The 20,665-nt window shown below is 41.1% G+C and overlaps 1 protein-coding gene across 1 annotated transcript in view; it reads right to left on the minus strand.

The window, feature by feature from the left end:
• The window catches only part of CHMP2B (charged multivesicular body protein 2B), a 22,300-nt gene extending 8,091 nt beyond the window's left edge, over positions 1 to 14,209 (minus strand). The window contains exon 1 of the mRNA XM_081327518.1: positions 13,682 to 14,209. Coding sequence (XP_081183644.1) covers positions 13,682 to 13,715 — 34 coding nt within the window. The 5' untranslated portion in view covers positions 13,716 to 14,209. The remainder of the gene's footprint in view (positions 1 to 13,681) is intronic.
• Positions 14,210 to 20,665: the final 6,456 nt, after the last annotated feature.

Below are 20,665 nucleotides of genomic sequence, written 5' to 3' on the forward strand. Positions count from 1 at the left end.
TATACATTGTCACAGAGTTCGCTGTCATCACTATCACAGTTGTCCTCCTCATGCAAAGCAGTGTCTTCACTGCCATCCATAGCATTACTTATGCCACATTTCCTGAAGGCGTGCTTCACCATGTCCTCTGGAATCTCTTCCCATGCATCACGAACCCACTTTGCTATCAGTTCTATGTCAGGCTTCATCATAATTCCACCTTTTGTTAGTCGGGCTTGACCAGATGACATCCATTCGCACCACATCTTTCGCACACGGTCTTTGAAAGGTTTATTTAAACACACATCTAAGGGCTGTAATACAGATGTAAGCCCACCTGGAATAACGGCTAAAGTAACTTGAGAAGACTTTGCCAATGTTTTTATGTCATCAGATGTGTGGGCTCTGAACATATCCCAAACTAGCAATGATGGTTTTTTCTTTAAGGCTGCTCCTGGTCGTCCATTCCAAACTTCTTCCAGCCACTTTTTTGTTCCATCTTCATCCATCCAGCCTTTAACATGTGGGCGCACTGTAATTCGTGGTGGGAATTTGACCTTTTTAGGCAAGGTCTTTCTTTTAAAAATAATGACAGGCCGCAGCTTAGTTCCATTAGCCAAACATGACAGAACAACTGTAAAATGGTTTTTCTCATTACCTGTGGTTCTGAGTAAAACAGTTTTGTCTCCCAAACTTGCCACGGTTCTGTTGCTTGGAAGATCAAAGGTCATAGGTGTTTCATCCATATTCCCAATATCTCCCAGGTCATAGTTATGGATCTTTCTTTGTTTTATGATGAATGAATGGAATGACATCACTTTTTCATCAAGGTCTTTTGGCAACTTCTGTGAAATCTTTGTTCTTTGCCGCAAACATAGGCCATACCTATTCATGAAGCCAGTACACCATCCTGCTGACGCAACAAAATTTTCAATGCCTGGTACTTTTAATTTGTCATCTTTAGCCATTTGAAGGGCACGTAAGCGAATTCCCATGCGTGTTACGCAGTAACCATTTTGACGACACTCCATAACCCATTCATGCAATTCAGTCTCTAGAGCCACATATGGAGTTGTTAAACCACGTCGAGCTTTTTTTGCCTTTGGAATCTTTTCCAACTCAGCTTTCATTTTCCGCCACTCCCTCACTTGTTTTTCATCAACACCAAATTCCCTACTTGCAATACTGTTATTGCTTTTTTCTGCTCTTGACACAACCTTTAGTTTGAAAGCAGCTTCGTATGACCTGCGTCTTTGTTTTGGTACAGGAGTACTAGAAGTACTGGGCTCCATTGGTGCAGGAGTACTAGAAGTACTGGCCTCCATTGGTGCAGGAGTACTAGAAGTACTGGCCTCCATTGGTGCAGGAGTACTAGAAGTACTGGGTTCCATTTCTAACAGGAATGGGGAGGTCTGCTAGGAAGGCGGCAGTCAAGCGTTGTTTCCCTCCTCGTGGGTGTGTGTGTGTGGGGGGGTGGCAGTCAAGCGTTGTTTCCCTCCTCAGTCAAGCTTGTTTCCCTCCTCGTGTGTGTGTGTGTGTATGTGGGGGGAGGGGCTTGTTTCCCTCCTCAGTCAAGCTTGTTTCCCTCCTCCTGCGTGTGTGTGGGGGGGAGGGGCTTGTTTCCCTCCTCAGTCAAGCTTGTTTCCCTCCTCGTGCGTGTGTGTGTGTGTAGGGGGGGAGGGGCTTGTTTCCCTCCTCAGTCAAGCTTGTTTCCCTCCGTCTCTGTGTGTGTGTGTGTGTGTGTGTGTGTGTGTGGCAGTAAAGCCTTGTTTCCACGTGGGCCCCGGCGACTCCGCTCCCTCCCCTCCCCTCCGGCCGGGCTTCTCTCCGCCCGTCCGCCCGCTGGCTGGCTGGGCTGCTGCGCCACCGCTGGTCCCGGGCGAGGCAGCGGGCGAGCGAATGACTTTAGGCATTGGCGGGGCGGGAGGAGGGGGAAGGGCAGGGCAGGGCAGGGCAGGGCAGCGTCCTGTCCCGAAGGTGCCCAGACGCAACGCTGGGGTCTGAAAAAGGGAGCCGAGCTGCCAAACGGGACGCGCGGCTCCGGGAAAGGGGGATTGATTCCCCGCCACCTCGCAACCCTGCCGCTCGATTCCACCCGGCCCTCCCGCCGCGCCTCCCCTCCGCGCCTCCCCTCAACGAGCGCCGGGGGGAGTCTGTGTGTGTGTGTGGGGGGGTTAAAGTCCCCTCACCGATCTGCTGGAGAAGCGCTTCCGAGAGCTCCGGCTGAACATGGCAGCGGCTCCCCACCGGCGAAGGACGAGCGTCGAGTCTGGCGGGCCGGACTCCGGCGGGTCCCGGGAATCGCCCCCCGAAGGCGTGGGAGAGCCCGGGAAGACGGCCCAACCTGGAGGCTGGGGCTCTGGGCAGCGAAGCGGCGGCGTCTGAGCTGAGGCTTTCTCGGAGCGTGAGGCGCGCTGGCTTCCCACTCGCCCGCCGCGCAGCCCTGGGCGGCTGCTGGTCCCCTCCCCCTTGGCCCCGGGATGGCTTCGTGCTGACTGCTGACCTCACGTGTCTTGGGCTCCCGTCGGGACTGGGCGCGCGCCTGCCTCCTTCATGCGCTCTAGCGCCTTACGTTTCGCTTTCCTTCCCGGCCTTTACTTACGGTAAGCAGCCGCCTTTCTTTCGGAAACCCTGAGAGCTAGCTAGGTATTGCGCCCGGCTTGCCCGGTCGCCCGCCCGGCAGCGCAATCGTAGCGCCGGGTGTTTTTCCTAAGCTTGACCGGACGGAGTGGCGGTGGGGGGGGAAGCGCCGGTGAGTTGGGGGCGCAACGGGCGAGGCAGCGGGCAAGCGAGAGATGGGGGGGGAAGCGCCGGCGGCGGTGAGTTGGGGGCGCAACGGGCGAGGCAGCGGGCAAGCGAGAGATGGGGGGGGAAGCGCCGGCGGCGGTGAGTTGCGGGCGCAACGGGCGAGGCAGCGGGCAAGCGAGAGATGGGGGGGGGGAAGCGCCGGCGGCGGTGAGTTGGGGGCGCAACGGGCGAGGCAGCGGGCAAGCGAGAGATGGGGGGGAAGCGCCAGCGGCGGTGAGTTGGGGGCGCAACGGGCGAGGCAGCGGGCAAGCGAGAGATGGGGGGGAAGCGCCGGTGGCGGTGAGTTGCGGGCGCAACGGGCGAGGCAGCGGGCAAGCGAGAGATGGGGGGGAAGCGCCGGCGGCGGTGAGTTGGGGGCGCAACGGGCGAGGCAGCGGGCGAGAGATGGGGGGGGAAGCGCCGGCGGCGGTGAGTTGGGGGCGCAACGGGCGAGGCAGCGGGCAAGCGAGAGATGGGGGGGAAGCGCCGGCGGCGGTGAGTTGCGGGCGCAACGGGCGAGGCAGCGGGCAAGCGAGAGATGGGGGGAAGCGCCGGCGGCGGTGAGTTGCGGGCGCAACGGGCGAGGCAGCGGGCAAGCGAGAGATGGGGGGGGAAGCGCCGGCGGCGGTGAGTTGGGGGTGCAACGGGCGAGGCAGCGGGCAAGCGAGAGATGGGGGGGGAAGCGCCGGCGGCGGTGAGTTGGGGGCGCAACGGGCGAGGCAGCGGGCAAGCGAGAGATGGGGGGGGAAGCGCCGGCGGCGGTGAGTTGGGGGCGCAACGGGCGAGGCAGCGGGCAAGCGAGAGATGGGGGGGGAAGCGCCGGCGGCGGTGAGTTGCGGGCGCAACGGGCGAGGCAGCGGGCAAGCGAGAGATGGGGGGGGAAGCGCCGGCGGCGGTGAGTTGGGGGCGCAGCGGGCGAGCGAGAGATGGGGGGGAAAGCGGCGGCGGCGGTGAGTTCGTGCCCTCCCGCCCTGCCTGCCCCCTGGCCGGTGCCTTCGCCCCGCAAGCCCCCCCGACTTGCCTGGAGGAAGCGGCGGCGGCGCGGCGCTGCGGGCCGGGAGGGGGGCGCGGCGGGGGCTGCCCCTCCTGCCGAGGAGCCGAGCCCGGCGGCGTGTGTGTGTGTGTGTGAGACCCGCAGGAATGGCTAGTTGCGTTTCTCCGTGTGTCAAGCCCCGTGGGCTCGACACACAGGAAGGGGGGGAATGCCGGAATGCCGCTTCCCTACCAGCCATTCCCGTGGGTCTGACACACACACGCACGCACGAGGGGGAGAAACAACGCTGGACTGCCGCCACCTCTGCAAGGCTCTGCCGCTCCCTTCTCTCAGCAGCCTGTTCCGAACGAAGGGACAGTTCTTTTTTTTTGTTGACTGGAGTATAAGCCGAAGTGGAGTTTTTCAGCCCAAAAAGTGGGCTGAAAAATTCGGCTTATACTCAAGTATATACGGTATTTTAAAACAGATTTCAAAGTAAGTTTTTTTCTAGCCTGGGAGGGTTACCCTCAGGAGATCTGGCTATCAGATTTTGTAGCAGCTGCAGTTTCTAGTTACCCCCAATAACAGCCCTAAATAAGAGTATTATAATAATCCAACTGACTGCTGAGCAAAATATGACTGTTGCCAGAAAACATGTTCTAATGTATTTTGATGAAAGAGTTAAAACTGAATATTCAATTTATTCCCAGTAATTTTAGTATATTCAACTGAATAACAAACCAATTAATTTTTTTAAAAGTAGTGATTTTTCTAATACAGGAGTTGTATATATATGTGGGGTGTATCTGTTTAAGTTTGAAGTTGTGAATAGCAACTAGCATGCATATCATGTTTTTATGTCTTCAGATTCAAAATTTACAAGAATGTTTTACAAGATACAATTTAAATTAGTATAACAAATTTTCATACAGTAAACCTTAACCAGAATAAGACAACTCACCATAAAACAGGCAAGCACAACTTCTCTTGCATTAAGATCGGTGAAATTAAAAAAAAAACATATTTGGCATACACTCATATAATTATAGACATCCTTTAAAACAAAGTAAACATTAAAATTAAAATTAAAATTATATAGTGGATTCAAAGCAAGGAATAGGATTCCACTCAGTCTATCTAATCAAGGATGCTTTTTTTCTTTTTTCTTTTTAAAATGATACATTGAATTGAATACTTTATTTGGCCATGTAATTAGACGCACAAGGAATTTGTCTCCAGTGCAGCAGCTCTCATGTATACATGAAAAATTACAGAATAATGATCATCATCATCATCATCATCATCATCATCATCATCATCCTAATAAGAAGGGGAAATAAAGATAATAAGGATAAGTAATAATACTACAGCTATTACTACATGGGAAAATACACATAGACATTAGACAGCAGAGTTGAAAATTAGGTGTTCAGCAGAGTGATGGCCCGGTTCCTATATCAACTTGTTTGGTTTGCAATACCCTGTAGCGCCATCCTGTGGGGAGGAGTTGAAGCAGTTTATGTACAGGATGTAAGGAGTCAGCAGATATCTTTTCAGCCTCCTTATTCTGTTGTTGCTCAAGTACAACATAATTACGTATATAAATAACCCCAATGAAATATTAACTATTTATATTTGCTATAATTGGCTAATGTCTGTAAACAAATAATTTTTTTCAATAGAATAGTCAGACTATGTCGCAATAGATTAAATAATAATTTAGATAAGAATAGTATTTCAGCAACAGGAAGACTAATTTTAGAATTATAGATACAGTCCATCTTCCTTTTCATAAGCTTGGGGGAAGGAGGTTCTCAATTTTTACAATTTTTATATATCGTAACCGAGGTCACAACATATATACATCCATCTCTCTGCATCTGGAAATGGGTAATACCATCTGACTTGAAAGACACAGTGGTGTTTGCTCTCTTGAACAGGATTTTCCTAGACCCAGCTATGTAAAATAACTATCATAGCTGGGGTGGCACAGTGGTTAGAATGCAGTACTACAGGCTAACTCACTCTCACTCCAGGAGTTCAATTCTGACCTCTGCCTTCTATCCTTCTGGGGTCGGTAAAATGAGGACCCAGATTGTTGGGGGCAATATGTAAATTCTGTAAATTGCTTAGAGCAGGCTGTAAAGCACTATGAAGCAGTATATAAATCTAAGTGCTATTGCCATACAGTTTTAGTTATGAGTAAGACAGTTGAAAGGATAGTGATCTTCACATATAAAGCACTCTAAAGTACATGGATCATTTTTAATCAGGTTCAAGCTTGGGCATGGGTAGAAATAGCGCTGGTCATACTGGTGGATTTGAAACTGGTTCTCAAGGTAGCAAATACGTCACTTCTGGTGCTCTTAGGCGTCCCAGCAGGATCTAGTAACTGGGCTACCTGAAGGCTCAAGCTCAACCGAGGCAAGATAGCATGCCTATTGATTCTAAAACCTACGAATTCTGGTATGTAGATAATTTTAATGGGGTTGTAATCTCCCTGAAAGAGAAGGTCTGGGGCTCCTCTCGGACCCATGGCTCCTACTGGAAAAGTAGGTGAAATCTGTGACCAAACCATTTTTCACTGGGAAAACCTGAGCTGAAGATGATGTCGTTGTCGCCTGGAATACTTCAATTTGTATTATATGGGCCTGCCCTTGCAAACCACACAGAAATTTAAACTGGTGCAAAATTTAACTGCCCATGTGTTGCCATGCAACATTGCTGCTACAAAAACTACATTGCTTACTATTTGGCTCTGGAGTACAATTAAACCTATTGTCACCATCATCATCCTATATGACTTAGGATCAGTGTATCCCATTGTAAGACTAGGTGAGAGATTATGGAAAAGCTAAAAAAGAGGCATCTAGATCAGGGGTGTCAAACTCAATTTCACTGAGGGCCGCATCAGCATTGCAGTTGCCCTCAGGGGGCCGGGTGGGTGTGTCCTGGGTGGGCGTGGCCTACTGGGTGGGCGTGGTTAGAGTGCGTATGGCCTACTGGGTGGGCGTGGTTAGAGTGCGTATGGCCTACTGGGTGGGCGTGGCCAGCTCTACCTCGTTCGCATCAAGGGTGCCTATGGGGGCCTGGGCAGGAGTGGGACAGATCTGAGGGTCTCTGGCAGGAGGAGGGTCTCTGGGCCAGGGCCAAGGCAGTGGGGGCCGTTCCCTCACTGTTTCCAGGATGGCTTCGCGGGCCACATGAAACCACTTCACGGGCCGCATCCGGCCCCCGGGCCTTGTGTTCGACATGTCTGATCTAGATATTTGTCTTAGAATAGGAAACAGTCCAAGTGCTAAGATGGAAAAAAAACACTCACTTCTGCTTCTTTTTTACATAATGCATCCAAAATTTGGTACCATGAATCGTATGGGATTGAAATTTAACAAATTTGTGGCTCCTGCGATGACCCTCTTTGCCTGCTTCCTACAAGGAAAGTCAATGGGGAAGCCGGAAGTTGTTCCTACTTCCACTGCTTTTTTGCTTGCGTGTGTCATTCTGTTTCTCTGTTTAGATAAGTAAAGATCTCTTCTCTCTGAAACAATGACTCAGTCGGTCACAAATTGGCTATTACTTTAATGGAATCCATATCATTCTTGCTTCTTTGGTTATTGCCAATTACTTGGGGCTTGGTGGTCTATTATGCCCACTAACTAAGATAAATAGGAAATACCTGGTGAAGTTTCCTCTTAACAGAATATATAATTGGGGGGGGGTGTCACAAAGATGGACTTGAGGTCTTTGGAATAGTCTATCCCTATTCTTATGGTATTCTGGAGAACAATGAAAACCTGTCTTTTTGTGACTAAGCTGGTAAGGTACACACACTATTATTGTCCTGTATTATAAGAGTTCCATTGTTTCATTATAATAAGCTTTATTTTGTGCTTGATTTTGTATTTTGTCTAGAGCCTCTGAAGTAAGGCAGCTGATAAAACTTAAAAATAAAATAAAATCTTAAAAATAAATAAAAATACTTTAGGTTTTCACATACATCATTATGAATCCATGTGGAATATGGCAGTATATTAAATACTATATACTAAACATAGAAATATAACTTTCTTCCCTGTTTTTATTTGCAAATTAATGAATTACATGGATTAATTTATGCTATTACAGTAATTTTACTATGTAAATAACTCGTTACTTCTAAACAGATTTGTTTTCTGAAATTAATGCAATATTAACCTAATATTTATGAAAAATTTTGTCAGAATATATATATTCATTTAGAGATGCTACTGGAAACTCATTTGTAACTGTCAATTAGATGAGGTGGTATTTTATTAATTATAAACATAGAATAGGTAAGAATACTGGCAATGATTTATTTTTAAACAAAGATTTTTTAAAAAAAAAAACCCTACAGTGTTATCACTTGTTACACTTTGACTGAAAACTGTATCTTCTTTGACTAAAATAAAATCAAGTGACAGTCTCACAGATTAGAAGCAGAGGTTCAGCTTCTAAAGAAAATCAAGTTTTTAAATTATACAGCTGCCAGTCAATGATTACATTTATCTATTTCTTTGTAAAAATAGTTTGTGGAGGTTTCTTTTTATCCCTAAGGCTATTTCAAAGTAACACACAATAAAACCAAAATAATTCATTTGCAGCTGTTCAAGAGACAGACAATTTCTTCCTCTTCTACAGAGAAAAGGGCAGTCTTTTTCTATTAAAAATCCCATTTCTTTTGAAAATGAAATATTTCCAAAGTAAGTTCCATCTTGGTTTCACAATCTAAGGAAAAGGACAATCAATAATGATAGGAAGTGCTCCTGCTTCCCCCAAGCTAGATTGTGAAAAATGAATAAAGTATGGATTGTAGTCACAGATTTATTTTAGGGCTTATATTAATCCTTCTTGAAATATGGTTTTCCACATCAGTAACATTTCTAAAATAGTCCAGAATAAAATTATTTCAATAATAATGTGTAAATAAATATTTCTAGCTTGCAATGATTGGACTTAGTTTTAGGAGTGATGGCATCCATCTTTCTCTCCAAGAAACTTATTTTCCAAGATACAGTAACTTCATTTATTCAATTTAGCATGGCCGTCTAACTCCGAAGATTCTAGGTCTTACAAAATTCATAAAAATAAGTAAAACATTTAAACAATTAAAAGACAAACAGGTGGCCTGTCATAAAACAATGAGAACAAACAGGTGCTACAAAATAAAGTAAGGGTTTTAAAAGCAACATATTCCAGATTGAAAACAAACATGGACAAACATAAAACCAATCATCTTAAAACCTGCAGTTCAATTTAATTTATATTAGTCAAAGTTAAACAAGTATTACCACGCTAACTTCTGATTTTGCAAACTATAAAATCAATTAAACTCCTATTGAAAACTGACTAGGTTTAGGTTAGGAAATCATGCTGGTGGTTGGCTATTAAATGAGGTTTTCATGGGAAGCCTTGAATTCATTAGAACAAAAGTATCCTGTTTTTGACATGATCTTAAATCTGACACAAAGTCTTTTCTATTCTATTAAAAGAAGGAGAGATGAAATCAAGATTTTATTATATTGATATATTAAAGAAACCATTGTAAACAAATTCAGAGTGACAAGACAAAATTAATTAGAAACATATACCAAGACAATGGGGGAAAAGGATGCCTCTCCTGGTCTTATTGGATTTCTCAGCAGCTTTTGATACCAAAACTATTAGGAACAGGAGTTGGAGGTGCTATTTCTCAGTGGATGGTTTCAGTTTGATGGAGAAAGTGAGAGGTTAGCTTCTTGCCCCTTTTACCAGGGATGCCACAATAAATGGTCTTACTTCCTCTACTCTTCAACTTTTATATGAAACTACTGGGAAGTTCAGGATGTGGTACCATCAGAATGCTTTTGTTGGCTATCCAGTATGATATCCAACAAGATGCATTTCAGTGGTGAGAAAAATAAGGTCCTGAACTTACTCAGAAAAAAACCCAGATGCACATGTACAGGATACGTAGTACCTGGCTCAACAATCCCCTTGAGAGGATGTAGGTGACATGTAAGCAGTGTGCTGTAGCTGCTAAAATGCCAACACAGTTCTAGGCTGTATCAACAGAAGGATAGCATTAAGATCACTGAAAGAGATAGTACTGTTCTATATTGCACATTTGGAAACTGCACCCAGTTCTGGTTACCATGATACAAAATGATGCCGAAGCCCTAGAAAGACAACAGAGAAGAGCAATGAAGATAATAAGAAGTCCCCAAGCTAAATTCTTTGATGAACAACTAAGGGAACTAAATATGTTTAGTGTAGCAAAGAAAAAGTTAGGGGAGACATGATACAGGTCTTCCAATACTTGAAGGGCTATCATGGGCAAGAGGGGGTCAATTTATTCTCCAGAGCACTTGAGGGAAGGACAAAAGGCAATGTCTAGAAGCTCATCAAAGGGATATCAAAACTGGACATAAGAATCAGTGGAATAGCTTTCTTGCCAGAATTGTGGCTGTTCCACAAGAATAGACTGGACAACCATTTGACCAGGATGGTGTAAGGTCTGCTGCCTTGAGGTCCCTCTGAGGTCCCTTCCTGCTCTACGAATCTATGTTCTGTTCTATGTACATTCTAAAAGTAGACTTATATATTCTGGCCAAATATACATCAAAACTGCTTATTTCTTAATTTAGTTAGAAAATTATGTATGTTTTAAGCAAATGACTCTGGATGGCCCACAAATAAAAAACATAAGACAAACAAAAAATGTTGTACAGTTATGGCACTTTATGAACCAAGTCACAACACACATGTCAAGTTACACTAATAATCTGGCCATAAGGTCTGGGGTTGGGGGAACTTTAAGGCCATCTGGGATGAAAGCTGTTTAAAAGCTGTGATAGAGAGGGCATCTCTCCCCTGTCTACCTAGATCAGGGGTCTTCAAACTTGGCCCTTTTATGACTTGTGGACTTCAACTCCCAGAATTCCTCAGCCAGGTACGCTGCTTGAGGAATTCTGGGAATTGTAGTCCACAAGTCATAAAAGGGCCAAGTTTGAAGACCCCTGACCTAGATAGACAGATGCTTTACCCAAGGGACTCAGAGCATATTTTTCTTGACTGATCTGATAGGATGGGAGGTGGTCCTGCAAGTAATATATTTGCAAGTGAGAAAAAAATGACCAAAGACTAGAAGACCTCTCAGGTCCCTTATAACCCTATAATACTATGATACAGAACTTTATATTACCATCTTTGGATGAAGGAGGGATACATCACATCTCAACTCCTGGAGAACAGACTGAACATGAAACATAGAATTGTTCATTGTATGTTGAAACCTGTCAACACCAGCACTATTTCTATATGGGCGAGCAATGCCAGGAAGAAGGTAAATTGTGATTTAGAGATCCTTCTGAACATATGAATCATGCTTGACCAGGAAGATGCTATGACTAGTGGGACCTTTGTGTAATTTTCATGGATGCATTTTATGACTTAACATGCCACCCAATCATACAACCGAGTACACTTCCTACAGCTATCTTTAAAGTCTTAATGGAAATTGTAATCTTTCCAAAATGCAATGGCCTATATAATTACTGACTTAAACTCTGTACCTTATTTTACTTTTCACTATTTTCATTTGTTATTGATATGGTTTTGGGGAGCAAGAGCAATGATTTGTATTTTAACTGTATTGATGTTTTAATTTTCTAATATTATACCCCTGTGCAAATTTCTGAGAGCTGTTTGATTGTTGTGAAGTTTACATTAAATACAAATTTAAAAATAAGAAAATTGTCTTGACAACTATTATATCTTTTTAATTAGTTCTCATGAGAACACAGCAATTTTACTTGGTCTTCAGATTTTCTGCTTATTCATTCTTACTGATACTGTTATACCGTTCCTACTTTTACCTTTAATATTGGGTTTGTTTTGTTATCATAACTGTTTTGCATGCCAGAAGGATGCATAATATAGGACAGCTTTATCACCTGACTGGCCTAAATTTTAATAAGCAATCACAGAAATTTATATTTCCTAGAGAACTTGGGTAGAAAATTTAAGTGTTCTGTGAACCATTTATAATATCTGTATAGTGAAATGATAGCAAGTACATTAAAAAATGGAATCTGAAAAACATTGCTTCCCCTACTTTTATTTTTTACAATCACTAGCTTTCAGAAGCCACTTGAGTTTATCAGGGATAGTTTGGATTTGTCTGTCAATATATTTTCCAATAGACTTAAATGTACAAGTTGAAAGGTTATCTTTAACAAGAATTCATACATTGTTAAACAGATGCTAGTCTTTCACCACAATATATTTTAAAATTAATTCAATACGAAAATTGGGGAAAGTAGAAAACTTAGATTTAAATAGTCGTGGTATGTAAAAAATATTGAGCATTCAGTAAACACATTCCAAAGTTCCATCACTATCATAATTTAAGTCTCAGTTCACAATAACTATAACAACAGTTGCTTCAGTCATAATAAAATTCCCTTTTGCCCACAATAAATCTCCTGCTTCAAAGCAGTTCAAAACATTCTCCTGCAGTTACTTATTCTGTAGAGGAAGAAAAAAAAACCCTCATTTGAAATGCAGAGACTTCTGCCTTTTGATCCTGTGATTGTTTGAGTTGTGATATAACTATAAATAGCTTGTCACCGTGTATGTGTGTGCATCTGTGTGTTCTCTTCGTATAAAAATATCTGGAAGAAAATGAAGATATACTTTTTCTTTTTTCAAGAAATATATAGCAATGCTAATACAAATCATTATTTTTGGGATACTAATCTCTCTTGAGTCTTGAAAAAAGTTTTTCTAAAACTACTTTTTATGCCCATCAAATTCCAAAGTAAGGGTTTTTGTTTTGTTTTGTTTTTAAAAAACACTTTGAAACATTTTTCAGTTTTTTTTAAAAAAATACTTCTATTTAGACTATTTCTAGCAATGTTTTCAATTTGCTGTAAAAAGCAACTTTTGAGTATCTCACCATCCCTTTAAATAATCTCTTTTCCATTTGAGCAGCTTAGTTTTCTATCAAATTTACTTTAAAGTGCATACAGCATTTATCTGAAAGGTATTACAGCTTCCTCAAATTCCTTTAGATTTAAATTAGCTTCCGTAAGAATTTTTTCCCCCAGTCTAAATGTATATTTCAAATGTACATTGATTTGTGCTTAGATTGTAGGCCGCCCTGAGTCTTCGGAGAAGGGCGGGATATAAATGGGATTAAAATAAATAAATAAATAAATAAATAAATAAATATTTCACTTTCATTTGCTCAACAGGGTTCACACTCATAAAACAAACCCCAAAATGAAATAACCTGGTATATTTTTGTTTCCACTAATTCTACAAAACTATTTCAACAATATCTATATAACAAGAGTCATTCCACTTCCACTCTACCTTTTAAACTATGCAAATGAACCCTCAAAGCCACCTACCTATTTAAATCTTACTACAGGTCAAGCTGAAAGTCAGAAACATGTAGACCAAAGGGCAAGGAACCCAACTCAGAAAGTATCATGACTGCTATTTAACATCCAGAATATTTTGACAATCACGGGGCTGAGCGGGAGGGGTAGAATGGACAGTCATTTTTTGGGGGGGGAGAGAGAGAGAGAGGAGAGAGAGAGAGAGAGAGAGAGAGAGAGAGAGAGAGAGAGAGAACCAAAACAGAATTTCGCAAGAATCGTACAGTAATGACGATAAAAATAAAAACCGGGCAGTTTCGCCAGGACTCGCAGATCCAACTCGTTCAAATGCAGCTGAATTTCCTAGGAAAAGCCTGGAGACCTGTGCGTCTCTTAACATCAGAAGTGGGCTACCTAACCGAAGGGAGAGCTCTAAGAAGGGGTAATTTCTTTGAGAAATTAAGGGAACCTCTATTGCAAAAGGCGCGGCAACCCCCCCCCCCCAAAATAATAACAACAATAATAATAATAATAATAAAAAAGCAGGTTTCGGCCTCACCGTCCACCGTCTTCTTCTTGAAAAGCGAAGCCATGGCGGGCGGCGTCCCAGCACCGAAACGAGTCGAGCCACCGGCCTCCTTCCTAGTTCTCAGGTGACCAGGAAGCTGCTTCAGCGCAGAGAGACGGAACGAGGAGAAGAAAAAAAAAACCCGCCTCCCGCCTCCCTTACTCTGAAAAACGCCAAGGCCGCAGCGACTGGGAGCGAGCGAGCGAACGGCAGCGCTGGAGGTGGAGCTGGAGTTGGGCTAGGCTGGGAGGCGTTTCGCCTCTCGCCTGCCTTTCCCAGGGCTGCGGCTTCAGCTGCGCGCAGTTTGGCGTGATAAGAGCGCGCTGAAGCGTCAGCCGGGCGGCTGTTGGTTCCCCCCAGAACTGTCACCTCTGAAGGGGAAGCGGCGGCAACCCGCTTCTTGTACCAGCGCAGCGCGTGTGGGGAAAGGCTACCCGCATTTGGGTAGCTCCCGAGCACCCTCATCTCTTTTAACTTCGCTCTCCGTCCTGAAGAGGAAATAAGGATCGAAAGGCACGTTCGCCTGACCGTTTTGTACAAGGGAAGAAAATGTAACACAACCTGTAAAGCCAGGCTTGTTTGCAATTTCTTCTAAAGCAATAGCTTGAAGATAGAAAACAAGCAACACCTTAAAGATTGAGAAAAATAGCAGTGTTAGCTGGTAGATGATGGCTTCAAGAAATAGCCTTTTCCAGCTCCATGTTTACCAGGAACTAGAAGTTAACCTATACAAAACTGTCTTTTCTTTTTTAATGTACTCTCAGGTGCTTTGGCTACATAAGAGAAGGATTGTATAATAAATTTTTTTCCAGATGTTTAAATGTGGTTATTCATGGTTATTCATAGGCTTAGAAGATACTTGAAGGTAACAGTTATGCACAGCTTGATTATAATGGTAATGCAGACTGCAAAATCCAAGCAACTATTCTGCCTGGTGATATAAATATTTTGTGCATTAGGTAATCTTGTATTGACTACACATTCTTGAAAGAAAAGAATTTGACAAATGGCTAGGTGGACTTTTTTTTTAAAAAAAATCCTTCTGTTATACTTATAAATAGGAATACAGTTTATATGATGCTGGGAATTGCCAACTTTATTGCTAGAGGCATTAAGATTCTTGTTTATCTTTTGCCACCTTTTTTGGCAATGATTTGTGTAAATACTTCCATGAATCTATACAAACAATATAGTATTCAACAAACCAATTGATTTAAAGTGATGATACAGTCACTTAATTCATCCAAATAGATCAATTATAACCAAGGAAAAACGTTACACTTTGGGATGATATGTTACTGAAGAATCATGAAGTGAATGCCATGATGAATTTATAAGATCACCTAATATAAATTATTGTCAAATATAAATTATCATACAGTATTTTTGAGGAAAGGAAAATAATTATTTTTAAATGACAGTATGTTCATAAATAAATATATTTTGTATTTCCTGCCTCCAGAAGTGGTGAATGCTCCAACACTGGAAGTTTTTAAGAAGAGACTGGACAACCATTTGTCTGAAATGGTATAGGGATTCCTGCCTTAGCAGGGGGTTGGACTAGATGACCTCCAAGGTCCCTTCCAACTTATTATTATTATTATTAAATAGCTAATAAATATAAAGTCTTAAAGAGAATCATAATTTTCACTGTAATACATATTTTCTGCAATAATTACAACCACATTTGAGTAACATCCACTGATATGCAGGCATATTCCAAAAAGGCAGTAATTTTTAAATATAACATACTTTATTTTTAAAAATATACTTTTAAATCTATATATTAAAAATCATTGCAAATTTTCATCTTTTTAAATAAGCATTTAGCCATGTTTTCAAATACCTTGAGAACAAGACTCTATTCTTAATCAAATAATAACACAATTACCTTAGAATTAGATATATTGTTTGAAGTCAGCTTTAATAATAGGTAGTCTTTTCCTGTTCCGATATCTGACTGCTTTCTTGATAATTCATGACATTTCTGGTTCTCGTCTGTAACTGAAGTTGAACTCTTCGTATTATTTTGCAGCATCCTCTGAAAGCATCTGACTGAGGTTGTAGCTATGTAGATAGCTTTATTCTGAACATTCATATCTAATAGATAGTCATCCTATTTTTGAATCTTTCGTGTAAGCCTGAAGATTTGTATTGCCAACTCCACACATGCTGAAGTGCATTCACCAAGACAGCTACTCCAATAGATATGCAGGACAAGTCTTCATATTTTTTCAGTTCCTATTATGTCTCAGCCTCATGGAACCATTTCACGATAGTTAAAGTATTAACCACTGAAGTACTCTTTAGCTTCGCAAATTATACTTGCATTTTCTTGTTGTACTTCCTGAATTTTCAAAATGTGTGAACTGCCAACTCAACTACTTTAAAAAGGAGTTGCTAATACTTACTTCATTTCAGCTCCATTGCTTTGCATGATGTGACGCTGCACATGTGACAATAAAGGCTATTACGTAACAACAGTGAGCTAATGCATGATAATCAAGGCTCTTACTTAAAGGAAATACCATAGGCTTTTGTGTCATTTTGGTGTTCCATTTGTCAAATCCTCTTTAATAAGTTGTGTTTTCTGAATCAATCTTTATAATCTATAGTTTCTACAGTTCTCTTATAAAGAACTGACAAGTCCTGAGTACAATGGAACCTCGCTATCCTTGGAAACCTTCCATTTCCACTATGCCCATACACATACTAATACATTGCCCTTATTAATTTTCTCACATCTTTTTTATTCTCTTTTCTCTCAACTTTGTTTTTTCGTTTTTGGAGATTGATTTTCACTCATTTTCTTATATGACTAAGCCACTGTAATGTACTTTTTTATATTTTTATATTCAAACTACATTTAGTAAGCATCCATGGATTAAGATCCTTAATTTTTTGTTCCACCATGAGAAGTTTTTACAAAAAAACATTGCATTTTGTTTGACTTTTTTTGTGTGTGATGTACCCAAGTATTCCAGCTACAATGTGGGCAGAAGCATCCTCACATGCAACCATGTTTATTTTTTCTGACCAGTAGTAATCTCTCACAACATGCCATATACTACCCACTACTTTTCCACTAGCGTTTGTGCATCTGAAAATTTCTCCAGTGTTAGCAAATATTTTATCAAGGGACACAAGTTCATTTGTTTATTATTTATTTATTTTTGGGACTTATATGCCGCCCTATCTCCCGAAGGACTCAGGGTGGCTAACAACAATAAAATACAGCAATACAAAAGTTAAAAAGAATTAAATTAAGAGCCCCAATAAAATAAATTAAAATTGAAATTAAAAATTAAAAAACATTTTAAAATCCCTGTCCTTAGTCCAGGTCAGCCTGATGGAAAAGGAATGTTTTAAGGCCGTGGCGAAAGGACCGGAGATCCGGGGCCATCCAGAGCTCAAGGGGAAGTTGGTTCCATAGGACTGGCGCTCCCACAGAGAAGGCCCTCCCCCTGGGGGTCGCCAGCCGACATTGTCTAGCCGACGGCACCCTGAGGAGGCCCTCTCTGTGTGAGCGTACTGGGCGATGGGAGGTCGTTCCCGGCAGCAGACAGTCCTGCAAATATCCCGGGCCTAGGCCATGTAGGGCTTTAAAGGTAAGTACCAGCACCTTAAATCTTTACTCTAGTCTTAAAGATACCATGCCAACATTTTATCCACATTTTACCATTTATTCTGTTAGATAACCTATACCTGCATTCTTATGTTTTCAGTGTTCTTACAACAGATTCATACTTTCTTGCAGTTAAGCTGTGCTTGCTAAACAATTCTTCTTCTGCCTGAATCTTCTACTGTAGTGTGAAAAAAGGAATTTTGGAAATTTAATCATTGTGAAACATTTTAAAGTCAGAATATTCACATTCAAGGATGAAATGATATCTCTTTACAAGATAATGCTAACACTTATATAGAGAGAGCTTTATGCTGTTTTGTTCCTTAGCATATTGTAATAATGTAGTGTTTTATTAGGAGCACAGAAACTTATGTACAAATGTACTTAGCCATGAAGTTGATTGGAGCCCTTGGGCTAAGTACTGAACATTTCCAGATGGTGATTTGATGCGATGCAAATTTCCAATTCCCCAACATCCTCAGATAATCTATTTTGATTTTTTCTGACTTGCTTCCGAGATGAATGAAACTTGATATCCAGCAGTTTCAACCTGGGTTTATAGGCATCTGTTTTCCAGTTGGAAGATACTTAATGCTGTGTCTCTTCTTCTCAACAAATAGATTATGTTTTACATAGCCCATTTTAGTATCCTGCTGGGACTTTTGGTCCTGGCGAAAAGTCCTGATTTTTTTTCTGCTGTGTTAGTCTTGATGGGTTGCTATATGTGTGTAGTTCCCTGGACTAGTCAGAATGTTGCTTTACCGCACAATGGCACTCTGGTGTATGAAAAGTTCCTGTGGCTTCTGAATATGTTTTTTTTAATTGCTTTTTAAAATGATATTCCCCTTCCGGCCTATTGGTAGAGTCATTTAGCAAACTACCAGTCAAATCTGCAGAAATATACCTGGACAAATTGCAACTATTATTATAATGCATGAATATTGTGTGTACAGTGTCAGGAATGCTAGAAACGTATTACTTTTCTTGTCAAAAAGCATAAAAATCTGTTTCTTAATTCAATAGAGCACTAAAATGTGTTTCTGTATGTGAGTGGTTCTGTACGTCTTACTAGTTAGTGTTGTGTCCGGACCGGCGACAGATAACACGGAGACGGATCCGGGTTAGAACTGTTTATTTAACTGCACATGGAGAGGACTGGGCTGGCAAGCCCTGGGAAACTATATATGTCCGGCAGCCGCTGGACGCTAGCCAAACCCCTGGCTGGAATCTCCCACCTTGCCTCAGGCACCCAACCTGGTGTCCAGGGATTCCCGCCAGTTGGATTAGCCAATCCGAGGCTGAGCAGCTATGTACAGAACAGTTAGTTATCTTGAAACAGAAAAGAAGTGCATTGATTGGTTGGCATTCTGCTCAGCAATTGGCAAATAAGGTATCTCTGCAAACTCCAAATTTGCAATCAAGTAGATAGTATCAGGCTAGAAACATTTGAAGTTTCTGAATCCACATACAGTAATACAAATTGATTTTAAAATATATTGGAAATTATTAGGTTATAATACTTGCCATGTGACAGATCTATTTCATAGGGTAATTGTACGTATACATTAGGACTACTAATTGATAAATATGGATTAGTGCAGATATATAGATATCTGTAATCCTTGTAAGTAGCTTGAATATTTATAAAGAAGCTAATCCTATTGTGTTAATTGTTTTATAGCCTAATATAAGTGATAATAGGTATATTTCTAATAGTGATCAACTCATGATTTTTAAGTATACACTCTTCATACTCAGTGTTCAAATTTGCGAGAGTATGAACATTACTGCAAAATTGCTTTTGCAAAACTGCTTTTCTTTTTATATCTTGATATCAATCTCCTTACGGATTTGTTTCCATGCAGCTGCATATTTTTATTCAAAGATGTTTAAGAGTTATTATTTGAAGAAAACACACAATATTTGCTGAAATTACTAGAATTACATTATGTAGCTATTAGGAAAAACATTTAGGTGAAATATATTTCCATTAACGTTTTTTCCCTTCTTTTCCTCTCTGATTAGTTTTTTTTAAAAATAATCTAATATGGAACTTGTGATAGTATAAATTACAGGATTTATAATAACCATTTCCTATTTAATGAAACTCTTAAGAAGTATAATGAAATTCAAACCTCGTTGAAATATATATTTTTAATGTGGCTTGAGAAAACCATAAATATGTTTTTTGTGGCAATTTGTGAAAATCTAACTAAATGCTGCAATTTTTATTTTACAAAGTTGTCATGAGGGCTTATGGTGAGTTCACTTGCCTGGTAGGTTTATATCAGGCAAGCATACAGAAAAAATATCAAATGGTCACTGAAAAATAATGATCTTTGTAAATCACATTAGCAAAATTAGAATGAAGTGTCTTCAAAAGGCAGACCAGTTGATAAGAGATTCACAATGCTATTATTATAGCAAATTCTCAGTATTGTAAATAGAGACGGGAAATGTTTGCCATCTCTTCAGGAATGCTCTGTGTAAAATGAACAAAGTTACTGAAGCACATCTATGTCTAGAAATTCTAGTCAGATTCACACAATTTAAACTGTTTAACTATTTATCCCATCTGGTTTCTGCCAACAGGCACAAATATTTGGGAATGTGGCAGAGTTGACACAATGGCTTTATTGAATAGTATTAGTAGGTGTGACTACCTTTGCTGGGAATTTTATGAGGGTTTTTTAATGATGTTTATTATGATTTTATGAGTTTTTTTATTATGATTTTTATGTATTGTCTTTTACAGGTAGTCCTCAAATTGCATCAGTTGATTTAGTAAGCATTCAAAGTTACAACAGCACTGAAAAAAGTGACTTATGACTGTTTTTCACACTTACAACCATTGAGGCATCCCACAGTCACATGTTCAAAATTCAGACGCTTGGCAGTTGAGTAATATTTATGATGGTTGCAGTGTCCCAGGGTCATGTAACCCCCTTCTGTGACCTGATTAAGTAAAGTCAATGGGGAAGCCAGATTCACTTAACAACCGTGTTACTAACTTAAAAATTCAGTGATTCATGTAACAACTGTGGCAAGAAAAGTCATAAAATAAGGTAAAATTCACTTAACAAATGTCTTGCTTAGCAACTTTGGGCTCAGTTATGGTTGTAAGTCGAGGACTACCTGTATTCTGTACATTGTTATATTGTTAGTTGTTTTTACCTTGTTTTAACTCTTTGTAAACTGCCCTGAAGGTTGAAATGAGTATGTAAAATTATTAATATTCCATATTAACATTACATATTGATTTTCGTTACACCTTCAGGAAGCCTGTTTTCTCAGAATTGCACTGTTTATTGAATACTGCCTATTTTTTTTTACCCTGTGCCTCTCATCTG

The sequence above is a fragment of the Vipera berus genome (assembly GCF_964194415.1).
Source record: "Vipera berus genome assembly, chromosome: 4".
Taxonomy (NCBI): Eukaryota; Metazoa; Chordata; class Lepidosauria; order Squamata; family Viperidae; genus Vipera; species Vipera berus.